The 20,016-nt window shown below is 39.0% G+C and overlaps 5 protein-coding genes across 9 annotated transcripts in view; 3 read left to right on the top strand and 2 right to left on the bottom strand.

Annotated features, from left to right (window-relative positions):
- Window positions 1-366: 366 nt before the first annotated feature.
- On the top strand, window positions 367-3,105 carry cpb (F-actin-capping protein subunit beta). Its single transcript, XM_018027563.2, has 4 exons — window positions 367-542; window positions 1,021-1,232; window positions 1,296-1,668; window positions 1,746-3,105. The coding sequence occupies exons 1-4, from the start codon at window positions 540-542 to the stop codon at window positions 1,977-1,979; spliced, it is 822 nt and encodes a 273-aa protein (XP_017883052.1). The 5' UTR covers window positions 367-539; the 3' UTR covers window positions 1,980-3,105.
- A 65-nt stretch (window positions 3,106-3,170) lies between these two features.
- eEF5 (eukaryotic translation elongation factor 5) lies at window positions 3,171-7,891 on the bottom strand. Of its 3 annotated transcripts, none has more exons than XM_018027567.2 (4): window positions 7,795-7,891; window positions 6,360-6,655; window positions 6,143-6,277; window positions 3,171-6,059 (listed from the first exon to the last, which is right to left on the bottom strand). In XM_018027567.2, the coding sequence occupies exons 2-4, from the start codon at window positions 6,633-6,635 to the stop codon at window positions 5,988-5,990; spliced, it is 483 nt and encodes a 160-aa protein (XP_017883056.1). In that variant the 5' UTR covers window positions 6,636-6,655; window positions 7,795-7,891; the 3' UTR covers window positions 3,171-5,987. The 3 variants fall into 3 exon arrangements, with proteins under 3 accessions (XP_017883056.1, XP_017883055.1, XP_017883054.1); XM_018027566.2 differs by having other exon boundaries at window positions 7,760-7,842; XM_018027565.2 differs by having other exon boundaries at window positions 7,523-7,839.
- Window positions 7,892-8,218: 327 nt separating this feature from the next.
- On the bottom strand, window positions 8,219-9,910 carry Urod (uroporphyrinogen decarboxylase). The gene is made up of 6 exons (XM_018027558.2): window positions 9,779-9,910; window positions 9,384-9,689; window positions 9,154-9,312; window positions 8,775-9,074; window positions 8,522-8,695; window positions 8,219-8,460 (listed from the first exon to the last, which is right to left on the bottom strand). The coding sequence occupies exons 2-6, from the start codon at window positions 9,678-9,680 to the stop codon at window positions 8,320-8,322; spliced, it is 1,071 nt and encodes a 356-aa protein (XP_017883047.1). The 5' UTR covers window positions 9,681-9,689; window positions 9,779-9,910; the 3' UTR covers window positions 8,219-8,319.
- A 421-nt stretch (window positions 9,911-10,331) lies between these two features.
- On the top strand, window positions 10,332-13,076 carry Cdk8 (cyclin-dependent kinase 8). 2 transcript variants are annotated; one of them, XM_018027552.2, is made up of 12 exons: window positions 10,332-10,419; window positions 10,496-10,653; window positions 10,964-11,066; window positions 11,129-11,239; window positions 11,319-11,459; window positions 11,537-11,726; window positions 11,798-11,912; window positions 11,985-12,083; window positions 12,149-12,221; window positions 12,294-12,391; window positions 12,461-12,566; window positions 12,625-12,822. In XM_018027552.2, exons 2-12 carry the CDS (start codon window positions 10,526-10,528, stop codon window positions 12,820-12,822), a joined length of 1,362 nt encoding a protein of 453 aa, XP_017883041.1. In that variant the 5' UTR covers window positions 10,332-10,419; window positions 10,496-10,525. The 2 variants fall into 2 exon arrangements, with proteins under 2 accessions (XP_017883041.1, XP_017883042.1); XM_018027553.2 differs by lacking the exon at window positions 10,332-10,419 and having other exon boundaries at window positions 10,526-10,653; window positions 12,625-13,076.
- A 433-nt stretch (window positions 13,077-13,509) lies between these two features.
- Window positions 13,510-20,016, top strand: part of form3 (FH2 domain-containing protein formin 3) — a 16,293-nt gene continuing 9,786 nt past the window's right edge. The window contains exons 1-5 of one of the 2 annotated variants that reach the window (XM_018027667.2): window positions 13,510-13,663; window positions 17,238-17,338; window positions 17,445-17,560; window positions 18,089-18,248; window positions 18,326-18,359. In XM_018027667.2, coding sequence (XP_017883156.1) covers window positions 17,272-17,338; window positions 17,445-17,560; window positions 18,089-18,248; window positions 18,326-18,359 — 377 coding nt within the window. In that variant the 5' untranslated portion in view covers window positions 13,510-13,663; window positions 17,238-17,271. Of the gene's footprint in view, window positions 13,664-15,794; window positions 17,127-17,237; window positions 17,339-17,444; window positions 17,561-18,088; window positions 18,249-18,325; window positions 18,360-20,016 lie in introns of those variants that run through there. The other variant, XM_026815073.1, reaches the window with a different exon arrangement.

Genomic DNA, 20,016 nt, shown 5'->3' with positions numbered 1-20,016 from the left:
GTTTGAAACACTGACAAGTCGTAGATTTTAAAGAGGCTTTGTCCTTTGTCGACGCTTCTTATGCTTCTAACGTTCCATTTGCGAATCCATCGAAGGTAAATATACGTTTGATTTCAAATACTTGTTGCTTCCTTCAATTCGCAAGTGAAACTACATTGTAATAAAAATATTCCTACATTTTAATGAAATTCTCTCTATATATATTTTTGGAACTGAATTCCTGCAGGACATTGTCATAGTTTTTGAGGAGATGGGAATATGGTCAAAAGTTCTTGAGCAGCATCAATAAATAGTGATCATTTCGACCGCTTTTAATTTTTACTGATATATTGTTTATTTAATCTTCGTTGATATTAAGTTGATAGCATTGCTTGTCGGCCAACCAGCGCTAGTCATGACACGCCCCTGGAATATTCGTTTTCGGTGACTGAATGCGGGTCAGGGGATAAACAGTTTCTCGATAAATTTTACATTGATTTCGTAGCTTTCACTGATTGATGGTCTGATCCAAGTTTGCTACATTTTCTGGATCATTTAAAATGGTGAGTTTGATTATTCCGATCGGTAATTCAACAGTACGTTTCGTGTTTAACCGTGTTAAATTCCTATCGAGATTACTTGGAGACAGTAGTCAGTACAATGAGACTTTATCCACCTGCTCAACTATTATTCAATTTTTTCTGTCAAATTTTTTTTAATGAAAATTCCGAGTGTGTTGTATCTTATTAACACTATGAGAACAGCTTTTTAATCTAACCTCAAATAAGATAAATGTCAAAATGGCGCCATTCAGTGACATACATTCCTATATAGAAAATTTTGATTTTTTATCAAAAGTTTACACGTGTATAAATTTTTTTATATCTACTCGCATACCCTTATTTCAATGCTCTTTCCAAAATACCTATTGTAGAACATGAAATACGTGAATCTCCCATATCAAGCTTCGCCACACATCGTATGACAGACTCGCGAATTAATATTCTTTTATTATATGGATGTTGATTCTTGATTTCAAAGACGGAGAAGCAGATGGACTGCGCGTTAGATTTGATGAGAAGACTGCCGCCTCAACAGATCGAAAAGAATTTAAGTGATTTAATAGATTTAGTGCCATCGCTGTGCGAGGAACTTTTATCCTCCGTCGATCAACCCTTAAAAATCGCGAAGGACAAAGAATCTGGAAAGGATTATTTACTCTGCGATTACAACAGAGACGGAGACTCATATAGGTGATTAATCACAAACTTTTTGATCGCGATTAATTTGTACTAATTTCACAAATACTTTCGCAGGTCTCCTTGGAGTAATACGTACGACCCGCCGTTAGAAGATGGTTCAATGCCTTCTGAGAGACTTAGGAAATTAGAGATAGACGCGAATCATGCGTTTGATCAGTATAGGGAACTGTATTTCGAGGGTGGCGTCTCCTCTGTCTATTTGTGGGACTTGGATCATGGTTTTGCGGCAGTGATACTGATTAAAAAAGCAGGCGATGGTTCGAAAAAGATCAAAGGTTGTTGGGATTCTATTCATGTAGTGGAAGTTCAAGAGAAAACCAGCGGTAGGACCGCGCATTACAAACTAACTTCCACCGCGATGCTTTGGTTACAAACCAATAAACATGGGTCTGGGACGATGAACCTTGGTGGGAGCCTCACTAGACAGGTTCGTTCTTGTTCGCATCTGCGGAACTAGTTTCAATATTCGCGTACGTCATATCTGTACATGATATTCGTCTTTAGGTGGAACAAGATGCTCAGATAAGCGAGAGTTCTCCGCACATCGCCAACATCGGTCGGATGGTCGAGGATATGGAGAACAAAATCCGAAACACGCTGAACGAAATTTACTTCGGCAAAACGAAAGATATCGTGAACGGTTTAAGGTCCGTACAATCTCTAGCCGACCAGAGACAACAGGCTGCTCTGAGACAAGATCTCGCGGCCGCGTTGCAAAGGAGAAGCGCCAATAATTGATCTTCCGAGGAAGATGAGCTCTCCTTCAATCTTGAAGATTGTCAATAAAAAAACAAAGAAAAAGAAGTAAACGAGAAATCATAAATGATGTAATTAAGATACGAATCGCTCCAGTGAGCGACACTGCGGCGAAGAATTTCGGACGGTTTCCTGTGATATACAGGGTGCAACGGTAAAGATGAATTTTTCCTGAAGTATTAAAAAGAATGAATAATTGAATATCAATTATTAATTATGTCGAGATTTTGAATAAAATATTGAGAGACATTACGAGTGTCTGGATTATATATATATGTATATGAATGTAATGTATACGTATAAATATATAGGATGTGCTTAAAGGTATGTAACACCTTAGCTGAAATGTTGCATTTAAACATCAAGCCGACTTTACGATGATAATACGTTCATAGAATACGATATATTTTACAAGTTCTCTTTTTAATAAATTTAAAACAGTTTTATATACTTGTTTATTGCTTTTGTGCAATCTCTTTTTACTAATTTAGATATATGGACCTCTGTTAAGTGTTAGCGTTGAACAAGTATTATTATGAAGCCGAGGTACATTTTTATAGTCCTTGTTTATTAATTTTATAAATCGCTGTATATTTCTCGTTATACATTTATCCGATCCGGAAATTTACCTACGCGAATGTACAGTCTTTATAATAATACTCTTAACGCATCTTCTCGTTTCTTAATGAAATTCATCCAGTTAATGTGCACAATGTTTAGTATACATAGGTGTAAGTCGTCAAACATAATTTATACTTGTATAAACGTGTCTCATTTTTACAACGAATAAATTTAAATAGGAAAGCAGCTGCGTATATATATGTATATATATATAGCACATTCAAGATACATTCATGTTACATATCTTTAAGATGTTCTCCGTGTGAATGAGTGTGCGTGTGTTTTACCCGTGTACGTGGTGGGCTCGCATGTACGAGCAAAATATATATATATATATATTTATATTATAATATACATACGTATATGTATATATAATGGCACTCGCAATGTTTTTTTAATCATTAATAACAATTATTAATAATACGAGATATAAGAGTATTAATGTTTGAAAAATGTAGGAATATTAAAGAGAATATTTGCGAATAAACTTCTAACAAGTTGTTCAATGATTTCGTCGCCCAAATAATTTAATCTCATGTTTATCTGTTCACGTTTACAATTGAATTTAATTTGCTTTATTCATCGGTTTCTTCTGATACAAAGCTAATATGAAAAATTGTTTAATGGAAATAAAGATTACGGACTTATCGAGGAAAACTATTAAAAGACATGTTAACCGATCAAACAAATGTAAAATTACCAAGTCTGAATTAATACTGAATATTCTCTCTCTCTCTCTCTCTCTCTCTCTCTCTCTCTTGAAATATCATCGAAGGTTGATACAAAAGCATTTGACGGGCTTTTTTCTCATTTTATTTATCCATTTATCCTCCATCGATTTTCCGTCGTATAAACAAATGCTCATTGGTATTCCATTTATTTACTTATATACTTTTTATATGTCTGTTTTTGTCTGTTTCTCAAATCCCATAATCGTGTACTTTCGCATACGGGTACTCGTGTTAAGTATTCTCAATATACTTTTCCACTGCATGTATTTCGTATATGTGTTCGTCTATTCCGCGTGTGTATATATTTTATTTTTTTATATACGCCAATGCTGGTGATCTTATATTTTTTTTTATTCTTTTTTCGTGGAAAACATTCATTTTTTAAAAATATTATCAAAGTGCAATCGAATTTATTCTACTACGAATTTAATTGGTGTATTAATTATAAGAGTGCACATGAAATTTAATAATACTTCAAGAATATTTGTCAGTTTAAACAGATCCGTTCAAAATATATTGATAACTATGTTAGACGAAATAAATTTGATTAAACTGCAAGATTTCATTTATTATCAGACATACTGGTTAACTACATACTAAAGATATAATTGATAGATTAAATCAAGTCTTTTTTTTAACGCTAAAAGTAGTTTGAAAATATTCTCGAAATATCGTGTCATCCGTGCTTTTTCCTTCGCCGAAAATTGCTCTACGATTAGTTTATTAAAATTCGTAAGAACTTAAAGAGAACGACACCAGCAGTGGTGCATAATCAATTAAACCGAATGTCGAGAAGCAGAAAGAAACGGTTTCCGTCTTCTCGTCGTTCAAAACGATCGTGTGAGGCCGACCGATCGATTCGTTCTTTTTCTCTTGTTTTCATCTTCAGTTCTTTTATCGATTAAATTCATTTATCTAGGTCGTCTTAATCTTAAATTAGTCTGCTTAGATTATAGGTAGCTTAGTTGCTTCTTATCATTCATTTATATATATATATTTTTTAACTTCCTTACGTTTTCTTTTTGCTTTCTCATAGATAGTATGGTCTGATTTGAAGAATTTGAACGTGTGCAACTGCGACACCGAAACTTCAAGTCAGAAATCCGAAATCAAGCGATTGTTAAACTGAAAAATTTCAGAATCGCGAGTTCTGACGTGTATCATCTTATATGCACGCACACACAGTCTAAAGTACAAACTGAATTCCGAAATTTCGTGTTAGGATTTACGTGTATGTGGGAGTGTTAATATTCACCGAGGTTCGGAGTTCAAAGTTTATCTCAAAGCATTATCAAATTTTTCATTTGAAAATGATTAAATACAAAATAACACAGGCTATACGTATGAATACTTAAATGAAACTATTTTTTCTCTCTTCGACGTTCACACAAAATTAATAAAAATTCATTAGATCTATGTAAAAAAAAGTTATCTTTTCCTTTAATTTCTCATTATTTTAACTGTAAGGTTCAAGCGACAGATATTATAATCCTTTATATACATCACTGAAAAATGAAATTCATGTTGTTTTTACAATTATGAATAAAATTTTAGAATTTAGATTTTAATAAAATGAAGAATTTTTAAAAGTAGTGACATTACAGGAATAGATTTCTACCGGATAGAAAGCTTTCGGTTATATGAAAGATTTTAGAGATTTCTGTTAAGACACAAATTTTTTGTTTCAAATGAAATCCTCAAATCTCGTAGATACTTAATAAAGATCAGACAGGATTATAAGTATATAAAAAAAATTCAAAATCAAAACAAGGAATTCTAAATTAAGATTGACTTTCTAAAACGCAATCTTTAAGAATAAAGGAAAACACAAAACTGTGTTGAGTTCAAATTGAAGAGGAATCAAACTTCAACGAACATTGTTTTCGTTGAAAATGTTAATTCATCAAAAATCAAGGGTCCACCGTAATAGAAAGTTTGACAAATTTTATCGGAACGAAATTTCAATATCATAATACATGGACAAGGGGTTTTATCTCAAGGGAACAAAACTATTACTTAACATAAATAGTTAGAATTCCAAGCCAACGGAATTTCAATAAAATCATACCGGAACTGCAACTTGCGGCGTTCACCGAATGATGTAATTGGAATTCCAACAGAATTCTAATTTCATAAATTTTGTTCGAAATCACAAATCAAAGTGAAACATGTGACGTAGCCGTCTTTCAGTAATTTCTTGCCGTAAAAACTGCCATGTTAATATCAACACTTTAAACCGCCAAAGACATTTATTTCCCAAGGTCTAAGCTGATACTGTTTTTCGATTTATTCTCTTTTTATTTCTTTTTTTATTTCATTTTTGCAATTATTTAATTATTCGTAATCCTTTCCTCCCTCACACTTACATGCTCGCGCACGTTCTTTTTCGCTTCCTTCCCTTTATTATTATTCTTTTAAATGTTTGCCTCTTCCCCTTTCCTTGTTCTTGCCATTCTTTCCAGTCCTCTTCTCCTCCCGGCTGTGCCCCCCACTCCTTCTCTTCTCTATTTGTTGTTGGTAATAGTTCTTATGTTAACCATTGATCATCTCAATATTGTATCTTAGGTTTCTTTTAATAATATATTAGCTGTGTGTGTTTTTTTCTTTAATGTGATGGTGGAGTCTGGACTGAACACAATTATTTATCGATGGCAGTGTTAGTTTTGATGGCGATCACAACTTCTTCACCGCATGCTTTCAGCACAGTGCACTGAAAAATAAAAGACGAGAGTCATTTCACAGTGAACGTTCGTTTCAGCGGTTATTATTCGTGGTAAAATCGAAGAAACTTACAAGAAGCTCTTTTCCAGCTTCGTGGTCAGCACGTAACTGAGCACCTAATTCACCGTCAGGAATTTTTAAATCTTCACGAAGTTCACCATTATCAGCCATCAGGCATAAATAGCCATCGTCAGATATGTCTGCTAGCTGTAACGTCACCGAGAACATTGTATTACAAAGAGAAACAGAATCTGGATAACAATTATTAGATGATGATGTTCGAAGATACCTGGTAATCTTCTCGCTTAACGAAGGGCACATCCATGTTGTGCGTAGAAGGACAAATATCTTCATACTTTTTTGAAGTGAAAATATCGATGCCTACGAGATGTACCTTAGCATGGCCGTGTTTCCCAGTTTTTGATGTTGACATTTCTACAATTTTACACGGCCGAGATTTGAGCATTACGAACCCGTTCTTGCGCAGAGCCGAGCACTGCATTGGGTATGTTACAGAAGCACCGGAGTCTCCGGTCTCGAAGTGAGTATCCTCTATGTCTGCCATCCTTAGTTTATTGTGTTTCTCTGAAATTACAATTCGACTTCTGCTGACAATGAAATTTAAAACTTGAATAATTATACCAATCAACGGAACATATTTTGGAAATAAAGCAAAAGATTGGTAAATTCTTTTCGATACTTTTTGTACAATAATAACTGTCTTGCAATTTTTAGAAGATATAAATTCAAAGGTATCGCATAAATTATAGTCCTTACAAAATGGAATTTGTTTTTAACAAATATAAAATTCATAACAAACAATACTAAAAATTACTGTTTCGGATGGAAATAGAATTTGCTATGCAACTGCGAGCAGTATATCACATAAGCAAACATTTCATCATGTTTTGTGAAAATACATCGAAATTACAGAGTCGATAGATATAAATACAAAAGATATAGATCTATATAGCCGTTCACAATTCACAATATGTTTTGAAATAGATACCTAAGCTATTATTTATTTACACTTAAAAAGTGTACAAGCACATTGAATGCACAATGCGGTTACTAGTTCCGATTATAAACAAATGATTTGGCAAGTTATTGTACGAAAGGTTGGACAACACAAGGAACGTGTCTCGTTACATAGGTCGTAGTCACCAAATATTCCCAAAAAAAGTCAAGAGTTTGCGGAGCTGCTACGAGCGAATATTGGACACGAACCGAACTCGAATATCGAGCGATTAATCGTCTATGAGAAAAACATTGGCGGGACGAGTCTGGGACATGAGAAGTTCGGAAAAGCTTCGGTGAAAGTGATTGCGGAGGATATGGAACACGTTGTGCAGGCACAATCTAACCAAAGATTCCACCCGGCTGACAGTTCCTCGGTTATCGAGCCGTCTTTACGGAATATCAATCGGGGAAGCTCGCGAAAGTCGGAATTACCTTCGAGGACGAGTTTACTGCGGTTTTTTCACCGTTTTCCTTGAGAAGATGGCGCGAAAAGGATCGCGTGCGGTTGGTTCGTCGTCGAAGTCGCCGACTCTCTCTCGAGAAACGTTCGATTGATCACGGACAACGATCGTCCGTATTAACGCCGTTCTCGAGCCTTTGGCTTATTTGTCTCGGAGCACGTTTTAACGAACTTGTTCGTGTGATCACAAGCTGATCAGCTAGACTCACCGTGAAAAAAAGGAGAACAGACTGGAGATACTCACATGTGATCAAAATGGACACTCTAACCAGAAGAGCTGGCCGCGCTTGCGCGAACCGCTAATCGGCGATAGGGGGCCACCCGAATGGATCCACGGATTCCAGCCGGGAGTCAATGTGGGGGACGTTGTTGGACGTGAAATTTTGTGCCAGTTGGAACTAGGCTTGCCATTATTGCCACACGTCTCTCCGATTCAAGAGAGATTTCCCTCCCTTCGGCACCGGAGTACACCAATTACATTCCTCGACAAAACAGTTGAGAAAACGCTGTTCTCTGACTTCGAAGTTCGCATCGGTCAGAATTTCCAATGCGCAGGCGCCGAGCCTCGATCAATTTTAATTTAACATCAAAATAGAACAATGAAATGGAACAAACAAAGGTATAAACGTTTGCCGTATCGAGATTGACGAGGGATTACGTTACAAACGTTTAATAAGAATTATCAACAATAACAATTTATTACAAAATACATTTGCACATTGTTACATTGTAATAAATGCATACAAGACGGAAGTTTCAATTATGCAAATCAGACTGAATGAACTCCTTCAATAAATGCCGCAACCGATTTGATCGGTGTATCTGGCTGAATACCATGCCCCAAATTCGCAATATACCGTGTTTTACCGAATTTCGCTACCATGTTTCGAGCACGATCAATTATCTCTTTCTGTAAAAGACAAGCACATTAATACTTTTCATAATATGGTAATAATAACATCTGTACAAACCTCAGAAGCATACATTGCACAAGGATCTAAATTTCCCTGCAACGTGATATCGGGACCAAATCTTTCTCTTGCCTCTGTAGGATTAACCGTCCAATCCAAGCCTAAAACTTCATAAGATTTCGATTTTGCTAACATCTCGAGGGAATTGATGGTCGCACCTTTAGGAAAAGCAATCTAAAATTTATTTCTGCTTTAGTAACGTAAAGAAAACTAAATAGAGTAATAAGTGGTACATCGTGTTTATTTTACTAACCATCGGTACCTCAGGAACATTTTCTTCTTTCAATCGTTGTCTCACCTTCTCGCTGATCTCCTTCAAGTATTTATAGGAATACTTCTCAAACAGTTCGTCGTTCAGAAAATCCGCATGACTTTCAAAGACCTGTAACAACTGTGCCCCAGCTTTCACTTGCATCACAAGATAATCTATTATAACGTTCGCGATAAGATGCAGAAGTTTATGAGAATCTTCTGGGTATTTGTATAGCCATTCTCGTGCTTTTGTCATTGTCGAACTACCTCCACCTTGGATCATGTAGCTCATTAATGTCCACTAACAATTGATAAACGTTTATAATTGTATATGACTTTTAAAAGTTAGGATACATTATTTGGAAGGTTGCTTAACTTACCGGTGCTCCAGTAAAACCAATTAATGGTACTTTCCCTTCTAACTTATGCCTTGTCAAGGTAATAGCATCCCCTACGTACTTCAAATCTTTTTCTACATTTGGTTGAACTAATCTGGCCAAATCCGATGGATCTTTTAAAGGTTCAGGTATAACTGGTCCCTGAAATTCATTACATTTACATCTTTCTAATAAGCACTTGCTTAGCAGAAAGCCATAAAGTAAGTGTATACCGTTCCTGGGACCATTGTAACAATTAATCCCATTGCTTGTGGTATAACCAAGATATCTGAGAAAATTATGCTAGCGTCCAAGTCAAATCTTTTGATAGGTTGCAAAGTAACTTCGCAAGCCAAAGCTGGTGTCTGGCAAACAGAAAAGAAATCATGTTTTGATCGGACTTCATGAAATTCTGGGAGGTATCTCCCGGCTTGGCGCATAATCCACATTGGTACACGTTCCACGGGTTCGCCTCTCGCAGCTTTTAAGATCAAGTCATTTTTTAATGCTGGAAACCCCGTTTGCGCCATTATTAGTGTCTAGAAACGAAAATTCATTGTAGTTAGAATTCTATCGATAAAAAGAACAAGATCGAAATTATTTGCATTGTTTTTGTCTGCGTACTTACTGTTGAATCGTATCAATGCGACAGTTTTTCTTTTCGTAACAAACTAATTTTCTCGGATTGTTAATTGTCACTTATAAAAGTATTAGAGAACGTTTCATTGAAAGTCGAATTATAAATGAATCGTTTCTTAAACCCTTTTATGTTTCATTCAAAAATGTTATTTAATAACAACGTAAGAACATTAGAGGTAGATATACAAGGTATGAGTTGCACTTTTACGACATCAACGCACTGGTCACTCTAACCTATGATAACTAAATCATTGGTTGAAATTATGTGATAGAACGAGGAGGATTTATTGTAAATTTCTCATATTAAATCATGTTGTTGATCCTTACGAATGAAAGAAATCTAAAATATTTTTCGAAAGCACTTTTACATTATTATTTTATTAATCATTTTCACGTATTTGAACGTAAGAGTGATTAGGTGGAAATGTGATTAAAGTGCAATTTTATCTGTTATTTGCTTTCATTAGTTCAGATTATAAAATTTCTTGTATGTATTTTCGAAAACTCAATCCATTCTTTTTCCATCTGGCGGTAAAAAGGTAGTGTATGTACAGGTACACATGTAATTTGTATGCACACTAAATAGTGCAGAATAGTGCGATCGTGCGATAGTGCGATGAAGTGATCGAGGTAATATATTACGTGCAAGAAGGGATGCTCCTCATCTCTTATCATGTATACGTAAAATAAAGATGTTTGTTTATAGTTGATAGTTATCCCAATAATACTAAAGACCATGGATTACGAGTTCAAGCTGAAAACTGATACAGATAGGACGAAAGTAGAGGACTTGTTCGAATTCGAAGGATGTAAAGTCGGGAGAGGAACCTACGGACACGTCTATAAAGCCCGTAGAAAAGAAGGGTTAGTGTCACTAACCTAACGTAGAAGATCCGTAGAATTTGACAATACGGTATTTCAGGTCAATAATAATGATCTTTCAGTTGCTTAAAGCGTACGACTTGTTTTTCGAACGTTCGAACTTTCCGTCCGAACGTTCCAATGAAACTGCTTCCTCGTACAGATCTCGTACGATTCACAGGATTCTCAATTAAATTCGTTTATATTTGAATCGTTCTGAATATTGAAAATCTTTTAAAACATAGATTTTATTTATTCTCGTGTCTTTTCACTTTCTTCGACTGTAACACGTGTATACTTAACGTTTTGATAGTGTACCAGATAGCGAATTAAAGTCTAGGCCAGATACTAAGGATTTTGGCTTGAAACAAATCGAAGGCACTGGCCTCTCCATGTCTGCGTGTCGTGAAATAGCAGTAAGTATTTGTGCTCAAAATTCAATGTACACGGTTCCGATCCGATGAATTTCTGTCCACAGTTACTTAGGGAATTGAAGCATGTAAATGTAATTACATTAATTAGAGTTTTTCTATCACACATTGATCGCAAAGTCTGGTTACTGTTCGACTTTGCTGAACACGATTTGTGGGTACGTACGCAGCTGCTAGGAATATTAAATTGTTTGCCTTGCGAAAGTTTAAATTTATTTTGTATTGTATAATCTGCAGCATATAATAAAGTTCCATAGAGCAGCAAAGGCTAACAAGAAACCTGTGATGGTTCCAAAGGGAATGGTCAAGTCTTTGTTGTATCAAATTCTTGATGGTATTCATTATCTACATTCCAATTGGGTCCTTCATAGAGATTTGGTAATTTATTATTACATATGAGTATTACGCTCGCGTAACTGTTGTGTATACAACTGTTTTCACGTACTGTGATCTAGAAACCAGCAAACATCTTAGTAATGGGTGAAGGAAATGAAAGGGGTCGTGTAAAAATTGCAGACATGGGTTTTGCTAGATTATTCAATGCCCCCTTGAAGCCCCTCGCCGACTTGGATCCAGTAGTAGTAACATTTTGGTATAGAGCTCCAGAATTACTTTTAGGTGCTAGACATTACACGAAAGCTATAGGTATGTATTTAAAAGAGACTGATTTATGTATTCGTCGTCTCCTCAAATATTTTCCCTGACGTTTCTTCCAGATATTTGGGCCATTGGCTGCATATTTGCAGAACTCTTAACTTCAGAGCCTATATTTCATTGTAGGCAAGAAGATATTAAAACTAGTAATCCATATCATCATGATCAATTAGATAGGTACAAATTACGATGGTATAGCGTGATATTAAATAAGAAAGTAGAATAAAAGTGAATTTTGTTAACACTTAGGATATTCAATGTGATGGGATTCCCATTGGAGAAAGACTGGGAGGATATTAAAAAAATGCCGGAACATCCTACGTTACTGAAGGACTTTAAAAGATCAAAGTTAGTATTCCTCCTTCATTCGAAATGCGAACTGATCATTTTTTAACTGATGCATCCTTTCACAGTTATGCGAATTGTTCCCTTACAAAGTATATGGATCGGCATAAAATTAAACCCGATAGCAAAGCTTTCAACTTGGTATGATCACATATAATTTCTAATCCGTTCGAAACGTTTGCTCGTGCGACGATTATAATTTAGCCCTTTTAGCTTCAAAAATTATTAATGATGGATCCTAATAAAAGAATTACCTCCGAGCATTCTATGCAAGATGCTTATTTCCAAGAAGAACCACTGCCAACAGCAGAGTACGTCTTTTGCTTATACAATTTCTCATCCTGTTAATTAATTATCTCTAAGATCAAATGATGTTGCAGTATATTTGCCGGTTGTCCTATTCCGTACCCTAAGCGAGAGTTCTTGACGGACGACGACACAGAGGAAAAGACTGAAAACAAAGCGCGACAAAATCAGCAGCAAACTGTAAGCATATCATTTTATTAATTTAATCGATCCGTTTGCTCAATGCGCGAAATTGCAGCAACAGAATCAACAGCAACAAGGAAACGGCGATCACAATCACGGACAGAACGCAAAGCGCGTCAGACTGAACGGTCCCCACGGAGCTCCGGAGTTTCATCAACACCAGAGTCATGCGATGACCCACCAACAGCCACCGGCGATGGTTTACTCGACCGCTCAACCGACGCAACCATCCAACTTCCACCAGCGTTTCTAAATTACATTTACGACTCGCGATAATATGACGATTAAATTATTCGAACTTTATGAATTCCACTGATTTGTGTAACTAGAGCAGTGACTCCTGTGTATCGATTCGCAGCACGATTAATGTACAATACGTAACGAAACAATTTCCTGGCATTTATTGTTCCAATGAAGACGATATCCCGTTCACTGCTGCTTGATCAATGTCGTTTGGAGCAGTATGCAGACTTTTTATTTCTAATAAACAAAATCAGTTTTCTATAACTTCTTTCTTTTATTTTATTTTTTCCCTTCGTCAATCGCGACTGAACGAAAATCGCACTCGCATATTATTTCTGATGTTATAATATATTTTATTTTAGACGTTTTAAGAAAATTTATGTTCCTATTCATAAAAATGTCTCTTTCGAAGCACGCAAGTTTAAAAGAATGTAAGAAAATGAATTTTTTAAACGTTCTTAAATATTTTCGCGTTCTCCTAACGCCGAGCGTCAAGATCGAATTAGATGCGAGTAGGATGTAATTAAAAGAATTAACGACAGTTACGAAAAAGGGAAAATTGAACTATATAGAAAATGCAAATCGGTGTAAATGTAAGGCAGCGGTCTTGAGGAGGAGCGGCGAGGATCGAGGCTTTAGCTAAATCCGAGCGGAAACGAAGTGCGCGTGCGCGCTAGATCGTTCCTCAGGCAAGGTGGCGGTCAGTCGCGCGCTCCTGAAACGCAGTTTCCGCGAATCGGTGCTCGACGAAAAAAGTGTGCGTGCGCCGCGTGCTACCACCGATCGAAATGCCGATCGGACTACGGATCGGTCACCCGCCAGTCGACCAGTTTCTTAAATGAAAATAAAAGGTGAGAATCCTCATCGATCGAGCGTGCCACCCGATCGTTTTTTTCTATCGTTCAAAGTTTCATTCGCGGACGCGAACACCTGTCAAACCTGGCCGCGTGTCTTTCCTCCGCGTCGCGAAACGTCAAACTTCGATCGAAGATCGAGCGTGCACGTGAAAACGTTCTCCTGCTTTTCCACTCTTCGAACTCAGTTTGACAGCTCGGGATGGTGCACGCGTTATTTCCATTTTCGGATGAACAGCTTCGCGTTGCACAACATCAAAAGCGACCTTGCATAATAACGATGAAACAATTTTAATCGGCGATTCTACGCAAAACTCGACTCCTTATCGTGTCAAAGTTCAAGGATGCTTCCTGACCGATGGTGTAAAATCGTACGAATCTTAATCGGTAATCGCGACGTTCATCGTAATTCCTTACAAATAGATGTTTTGCAATTAAAATTCGCGAGGTCGTTCCATAGGAAATATATGAATTCGACTCAGAAAATTGAAAAAGGTAGTAGATATTGCGAGTAGTTGAAATGAAATTGACATGTTATCACTGGGGATGCATAAGTAAAAACGGCGCGAGCGGGGACGATCCTGATCACTATAATCATACAAACCGGGGCCATGACCACGTTGCAATAAGGTAACCGCAATTAACTTGTATCGATTAACCATCGAAATTGTTGGCTTTAACGTGGACTGAAGAGGAGCTGCAAAAGCTTTATCAAATGATCTAGAGAACCAAAAGATAGTAATTTCTGTTATCTTCGTAAAATGAATCATTTCTTACAAGAATTGCTTTCATCGAACTGACGATCAATAACACGAAATTTATATCGATGTTGATTCATATTGAAAATTCTGACACGGCGTGGAACAGAAAAAAAATCGAAAGAGGCCGGGTTTTCGTTTCGCGCAAGGACGTTCGGAGTATTCTATTCCGACTTTCACGTGAAGACAAACGTGACGAAACTAACAATCGTGTATCTTTGGTACGTAACGCGCGAAAGGTCTTGTACGAAACTACCAAAAGAGACTACATTATGTTAAATCGTTATTTCAGAGACTGTTGGCATTGGAACGATTTAAAAAATACGTGGGATGGCTCGATAGATGAAATACGTTTCGCAATTACCTCGCCCCACCGTTCGTCTCTTTCCTCCTCGATGAATAATAATCGATCTTTACTTTATCACGTTATAACAGTCCGATCTGTTGAATTACGAACGAGCGGAAGATCATGGGCCCAGATTCGAAATATATTCAACTGCCAGGCACAATCGACATTGTTTATAACTCTTGTTTAGAATTCCAAACACGTGCATGTATGCCAGTTATGACATTTTTATTGAGCTACTTCAGAATTCTGTTAAAGAGCCAAGACGTACAGTAGCTGTAAAAAGTAATTTCGTTTGCATTTCACTTAGTCAATTGAACGTCGAACGTGCCCACAAGAAGAGATCGGTAACGACGCCCGCCTTCTCTGTGAACCGATCTAGTAACGATTCGGAAATGCATCGAGTCGCGCACGTGCGCTGGATCTTTGGTCCGCGCCGGGTAGAGATCTATGGATCATTCGGTTCCGCAGCTGAGATACGTTGAGCTACGATACGTTTTATCCACCTTGTCCATAAGCAATACTCCGTTTCGAACCTCGAGACCTCTCCGTGGGTTACGCGCGAACACGTCATTTGTTCGCGTTTCGCATTGAATTCTCTTTTTCGGTGACGAACGTCCGAAACGACATTGGCAACTTGTTTCGTCGGTCGGTGAAAGACGTAGGAAGAGAGGAGAGCAGATCGCCGGCGAACCGAGCCGAGCGAGCACACGCGTTTCAGCGTTTTGCGTTCTCGTACGGCACGCGAAAGAGAACGAGAACAAGAACGAGAGACAGAGAAGAGAGGCGAGGTCAACAAGGTACCCGATATGGTATCCCACGTCCGCCGCGAGTGCTATTTCATGTATATGTATGCCTAAATATACACGATACACACGCAAATTCGTACGTACGCCCCGTAAGATCGTCTCTCCGGCTCGCCTCTAGTATTAGCAATCGTCGCGACTGAATTACTAAATGCAGTTTTATTCGCGCGAGATCGACGCTGCCGATCGTCGCGTCCCGCGTCGATCCAAATGATCCGTGCGGGCATGTTTTTCCACGGCTCTTTGATCGGAGCTAAATGCGAAGTTTGTCAAACTAATGAGCCGATTCAGCCGCGTCAGGATCATTTACCGTGGAAGGACGAGGGATCGCGCTTTAATAATTGCGCAGCAATCATGTATAAAGCCTTGGCCGCAGAGATGATGAACGCACGCCGTCCGAAAAGGTGTTTCGGAAGGCGACCGACAAAACCAGATTGGTCTTTTCCTCTTTTTCGACGGATCGGATCGCGGCCTTCCTAAGATGGCCAGTGACCGTAAATGCAGACGTGCAAGTGCGAACGCCGAGGTCGTCTGTAGGAACGATTGCAGGAAGCACCGATTACTTAGTACGGCCGCAGCAAGGCGTACCAGCATGAATCACTTCGACCAGCCTCTACTTACGTACACCGATCGCGTTTATATTCGGATCTCTCGCTCGCCGTTTCTGTCTCTCCCTTTCCTCGCTCGCCAATTATTTTAATCAGCGGAAGACGGCTTAAGTATAATTTTCACCGAATAAATGCTGATCGATCCTCACCCTGACTCTTTAATTTCAAATCGCCTAATTGGATCGGTACTTTGGAAATGGATCGAGCCAATGATAGAGTCGGGGGTGACGACCAAGGCGTGACTGCTCAATATAATCGTGGCCCTTTAATAATATTCAAGAATCTATTTTTAAACGTGACTAGAGGTATGCGTATGCATACGGTGACGCAATCTTATGGTCTTTCCCCTATATTACCCACTCTCCCGTTCTTCCTCTCTAGCCCTTTCACTCTTACTCTTTCGCGACTCTTCCCCTATCACTCTTTCTCCTTTGTTCGTTTGATTATTCTCGTTGTTCCACGTCCTCCAACGCGCTCTCACAATTTCATACGGGGCGGGAAATTTTTCGAACGGTGGTCGATCCCATCATTTTTTAGTCACCGAACGTTCTCGCTGGAAATCGTGAGACGTGGAATACGCGGATTTTTATGAGATACGCGATACTCCTTTCTGCTTGGAGACTACGCGCTGTTAGTCATACGAGAATATTTATGTGACACGCATAGGAAAGAGCGCGATACGTCGATTCTCAACCTAGACCTCGTTTCAGCTTCGATTCACGCCGAGAGGTTTCAATATTTATCCCCAAACTCGATTCAGATTTTATGCACTTCTGTGCAAACAAGCTGAAATGTATAGAACGTTAAAACCCTGTTCGACACGCAGCGATTAGGATTTCATTTTTCAAATTGAGTTTTATTTTACACAAAGTCTAATCGTATCTGTTACGTTCTGTACGTTTGCATTTTTCTGACACGGCGCTATATCGATTCTAAATAACGGTAAGGAAAATTCGATTCCCGTTATGAAACATTATAAGACGCTATCGGTTTACCACGACGCAGTCGCTCCCTGATACGTCGACGAAATTAGCGATTGTTCCTCTGTTGCAGATTCGGAGCGAAGCGTTTCCCAAATGCGATCGAAATGGATTCCCACGTTGGGCTCGACTACATCGTGGACAATCCCGATTACTGCGAGAAGCTCGCCTCGGGTATATTTTATTAGCCATAAAGCCTATCAGGCCGAGTCAATGTCGTACACGCTCTGTATTAAGATTTATGGACGTGGGCGTGGATTTCATGTTGTATGAATTTCAGCGTTGGACACCGCGTGTCCCTCGGTGAAGAAACAAGTGACGGAACTGCTCTCGGCGCTGTGCGTCTACAGCCAGGATGGAAGGCAGCGGGCCATCGACGCTCTTCACGCGTATCAGGTGATCGAACTCGGCTAAATTCGAGCAAAGATCGTAGTCGATAAATAAACGCGTTACCGCAGAGTACCGCAATCGTTACCGTGAAGGTATTAAGTATCGTTTGAAACGCAAGGTTGCTGCGTCCACTCGATCGTACGTAGGTGTACGGGACACAGAGAAGCTGCGCCGAGCTTAGGTAAAAGTCACAGTTCAAGGTCTCACCGCGGCGAACAAAAGAACAATACGTATAATGCATCGTACCGTTCCTTGCAACGCGCCAGGTCACGTCACGCTATTCGAGCAACGCTTCTCCTTGCGAAACACCCCTGAACTGGGCTAACATTCTATACCTCATTGCCTCCCTATTATATAATACGAGAGATGTCGATGGCGAATGTTCAGACTGGAATTCAGACTCCGATAGAAGCGTGATGAGGCAGAATGTCAATGCCATAAATTGATCAAGAATATCCTGTGTCTTTGTTTCTCGATAAATTGAATTGTTCGGTGAACGCAGATTTTCGATAATAGATGTTGAAACATTTGTAGAAAAGGAAAGGTGAACGGTACCGGTTGCAAGTCGTGGTGGACGAGCTGCAGAACGCAGCCACCGAAGATTACAAGACCGCGCTATTGGCCTTCATAAACTGTCTGGTCATCTCGACGCCGGTACTGAAGGATCGGATAAGGCTTCGCAACGAGTTCATCGGTTCGTATCCCCCCCCCCGGGTTCGAACGATTTCGAATCGAATAAAACTGGAGACTCGTAATTCGGTATGTTTGCAGGGTTGAAGCTCCTAACGATTCTGAACGAGCTGCGGTGAGTACGACGAGCCGGATTTACGTCATTAACTTATTAACACCTTAACGTGGTTGAATAATAAATAATTAATGAACGTTACGAAAGGGCGCTTTATTGTCCCCACACCTCCTCATTCGCACCTAATGCCAACGGTTAATACTCGCCAGCCAGAATTATTAAGTGGTTTCATCGTGGATCGGTTGACTAACGAGACAGGCATCCATTCAAACGTCGTATACGACAATAAAATTGCATGTACTAATCCAGTCATCATTCACGTTCGACGCACTACTGGCATCACCCGTCTCTCACAAAAACGTTACTGTGTCATGAAAAACGGGAGACGAGAAATCTTTCACGTTGAATTGCAAATCACTCGGAGTATACTAATTTACAAAGCAAATTGTCAGCTGGTTGCACATCATATTCTAATAATTCATGTAAACATGCGATTTGAAATGATAACGAGAAGGAGGAACATGTTACACCGTTCGGTAAATAAAACAATTTCTCATCAGACGATCGCAGCTTGGTTCATCAATCTTCCAGCTTATCACTTATCAGATCGCACGCTATTGTTCTGGGTCGCATCCTACTTTTCCGCTTGAACCAGTATAGGTAGGTCTTGTCCTTTCTGTTCGGTCGGTCTCTACAGGAATAGTAAGATCTGTCATTCCATTCCGCGGGATGACGGACGGGCAAACTATTCTTGATCGAGCGTAGTCATTTAAAGGAGTCGCTTTAAATATCGTCCTAAATTGCTCGCCTAAGTGAAGCGAATCCTGACCGAAATATTCGTGCCTTGTAAAAAATTCGTGCCTTTGGTGAAAAAAAAAAAACGTTCGGAACTTTTTATCGTTTCTTAAGACAACGAGGGTTGTATGCAAAATCTATGAACTCCGAAGGCACAATGAGTCCTTGGTGCGCGTTCGATAGGTTCGCGTTTTCGTGTTTTGCCTCGCTTCCGAGTTCCTCGTACAGCTGAATGTTCCCGTTGTGAGCCAGCGAAAAATGAGGGAAGCGCCGGATGGAACATTCGCGCGAAACGCGGCAGGGTAGCACGGAAAAGGAACAAAAGGAATAGGCGAGACGCGCGGCTCGATGGGAGAGAGAAAAGACCGAATTAACTCTAGAAGCTTGGGACAAGACGCGGCTTTAGCTGCAACCGAGCTGGAGTGATGCACCGGCTGGCTGCGATGCATCTCGCTAGAATATTTACACGCGCGCAAGCCTCTTTCAAATTGCTCAACACTTAATCGTTTCCTTTTGCAATTCGCGCGCCGCGTGTGATTCCGACCCGAGTGAATTCACCGAGCACGTCCACGTAACATCGTTTCGAACAGTGAAGTTCAATTTCAATCGCGCATGCAGGAATTGTTTAAACAATCGTACGGAGTGCATCGAAGGAAAGTCGTAGCTGGAACTCAGAACACTAAATCGAGTAAACAACAATTAATCGTTACACGATAGGTTTTCTATTAAATGACAATAGTTAAAGAGAACACTCGGTCCCTTTGTACTTTGACTATACAGTCAATCCCAAAAGTTTATGTACCTTAGAAAAACGCATTTCCTATAATTAAAAAGAAATCAGACGTCGGAAGAACAATGCTAACAATAAATAGTTACGTGCTAAAAAGTATAGAAGGAAATATCCAATTAAGTATTGACGCTG

The sequence above is a fragment of the Ceratina calcarata genome, unplaced genomic scaffold (assembly GCF_001652005.2).
Source record: "Ceratina calcarata isolate Rehan_Ccalc_2016 unplaced genomic scaffold, ASM165200v1 scaffold428.2, whole genome shotgun sequence".
Classification (NCBI taxonomy): domain Eukaryota; kingdom Metazoa; phylum Arthropoda; class Insecta; order Hymenoptera; family Apidae; genus Ceratina; species Ceratina calcarata.
The sequence above is the reverse complement of the archived record's forward strand: the minus strand, read 5'-3'. Positions and strand labels throughout refer to the sequence as shown.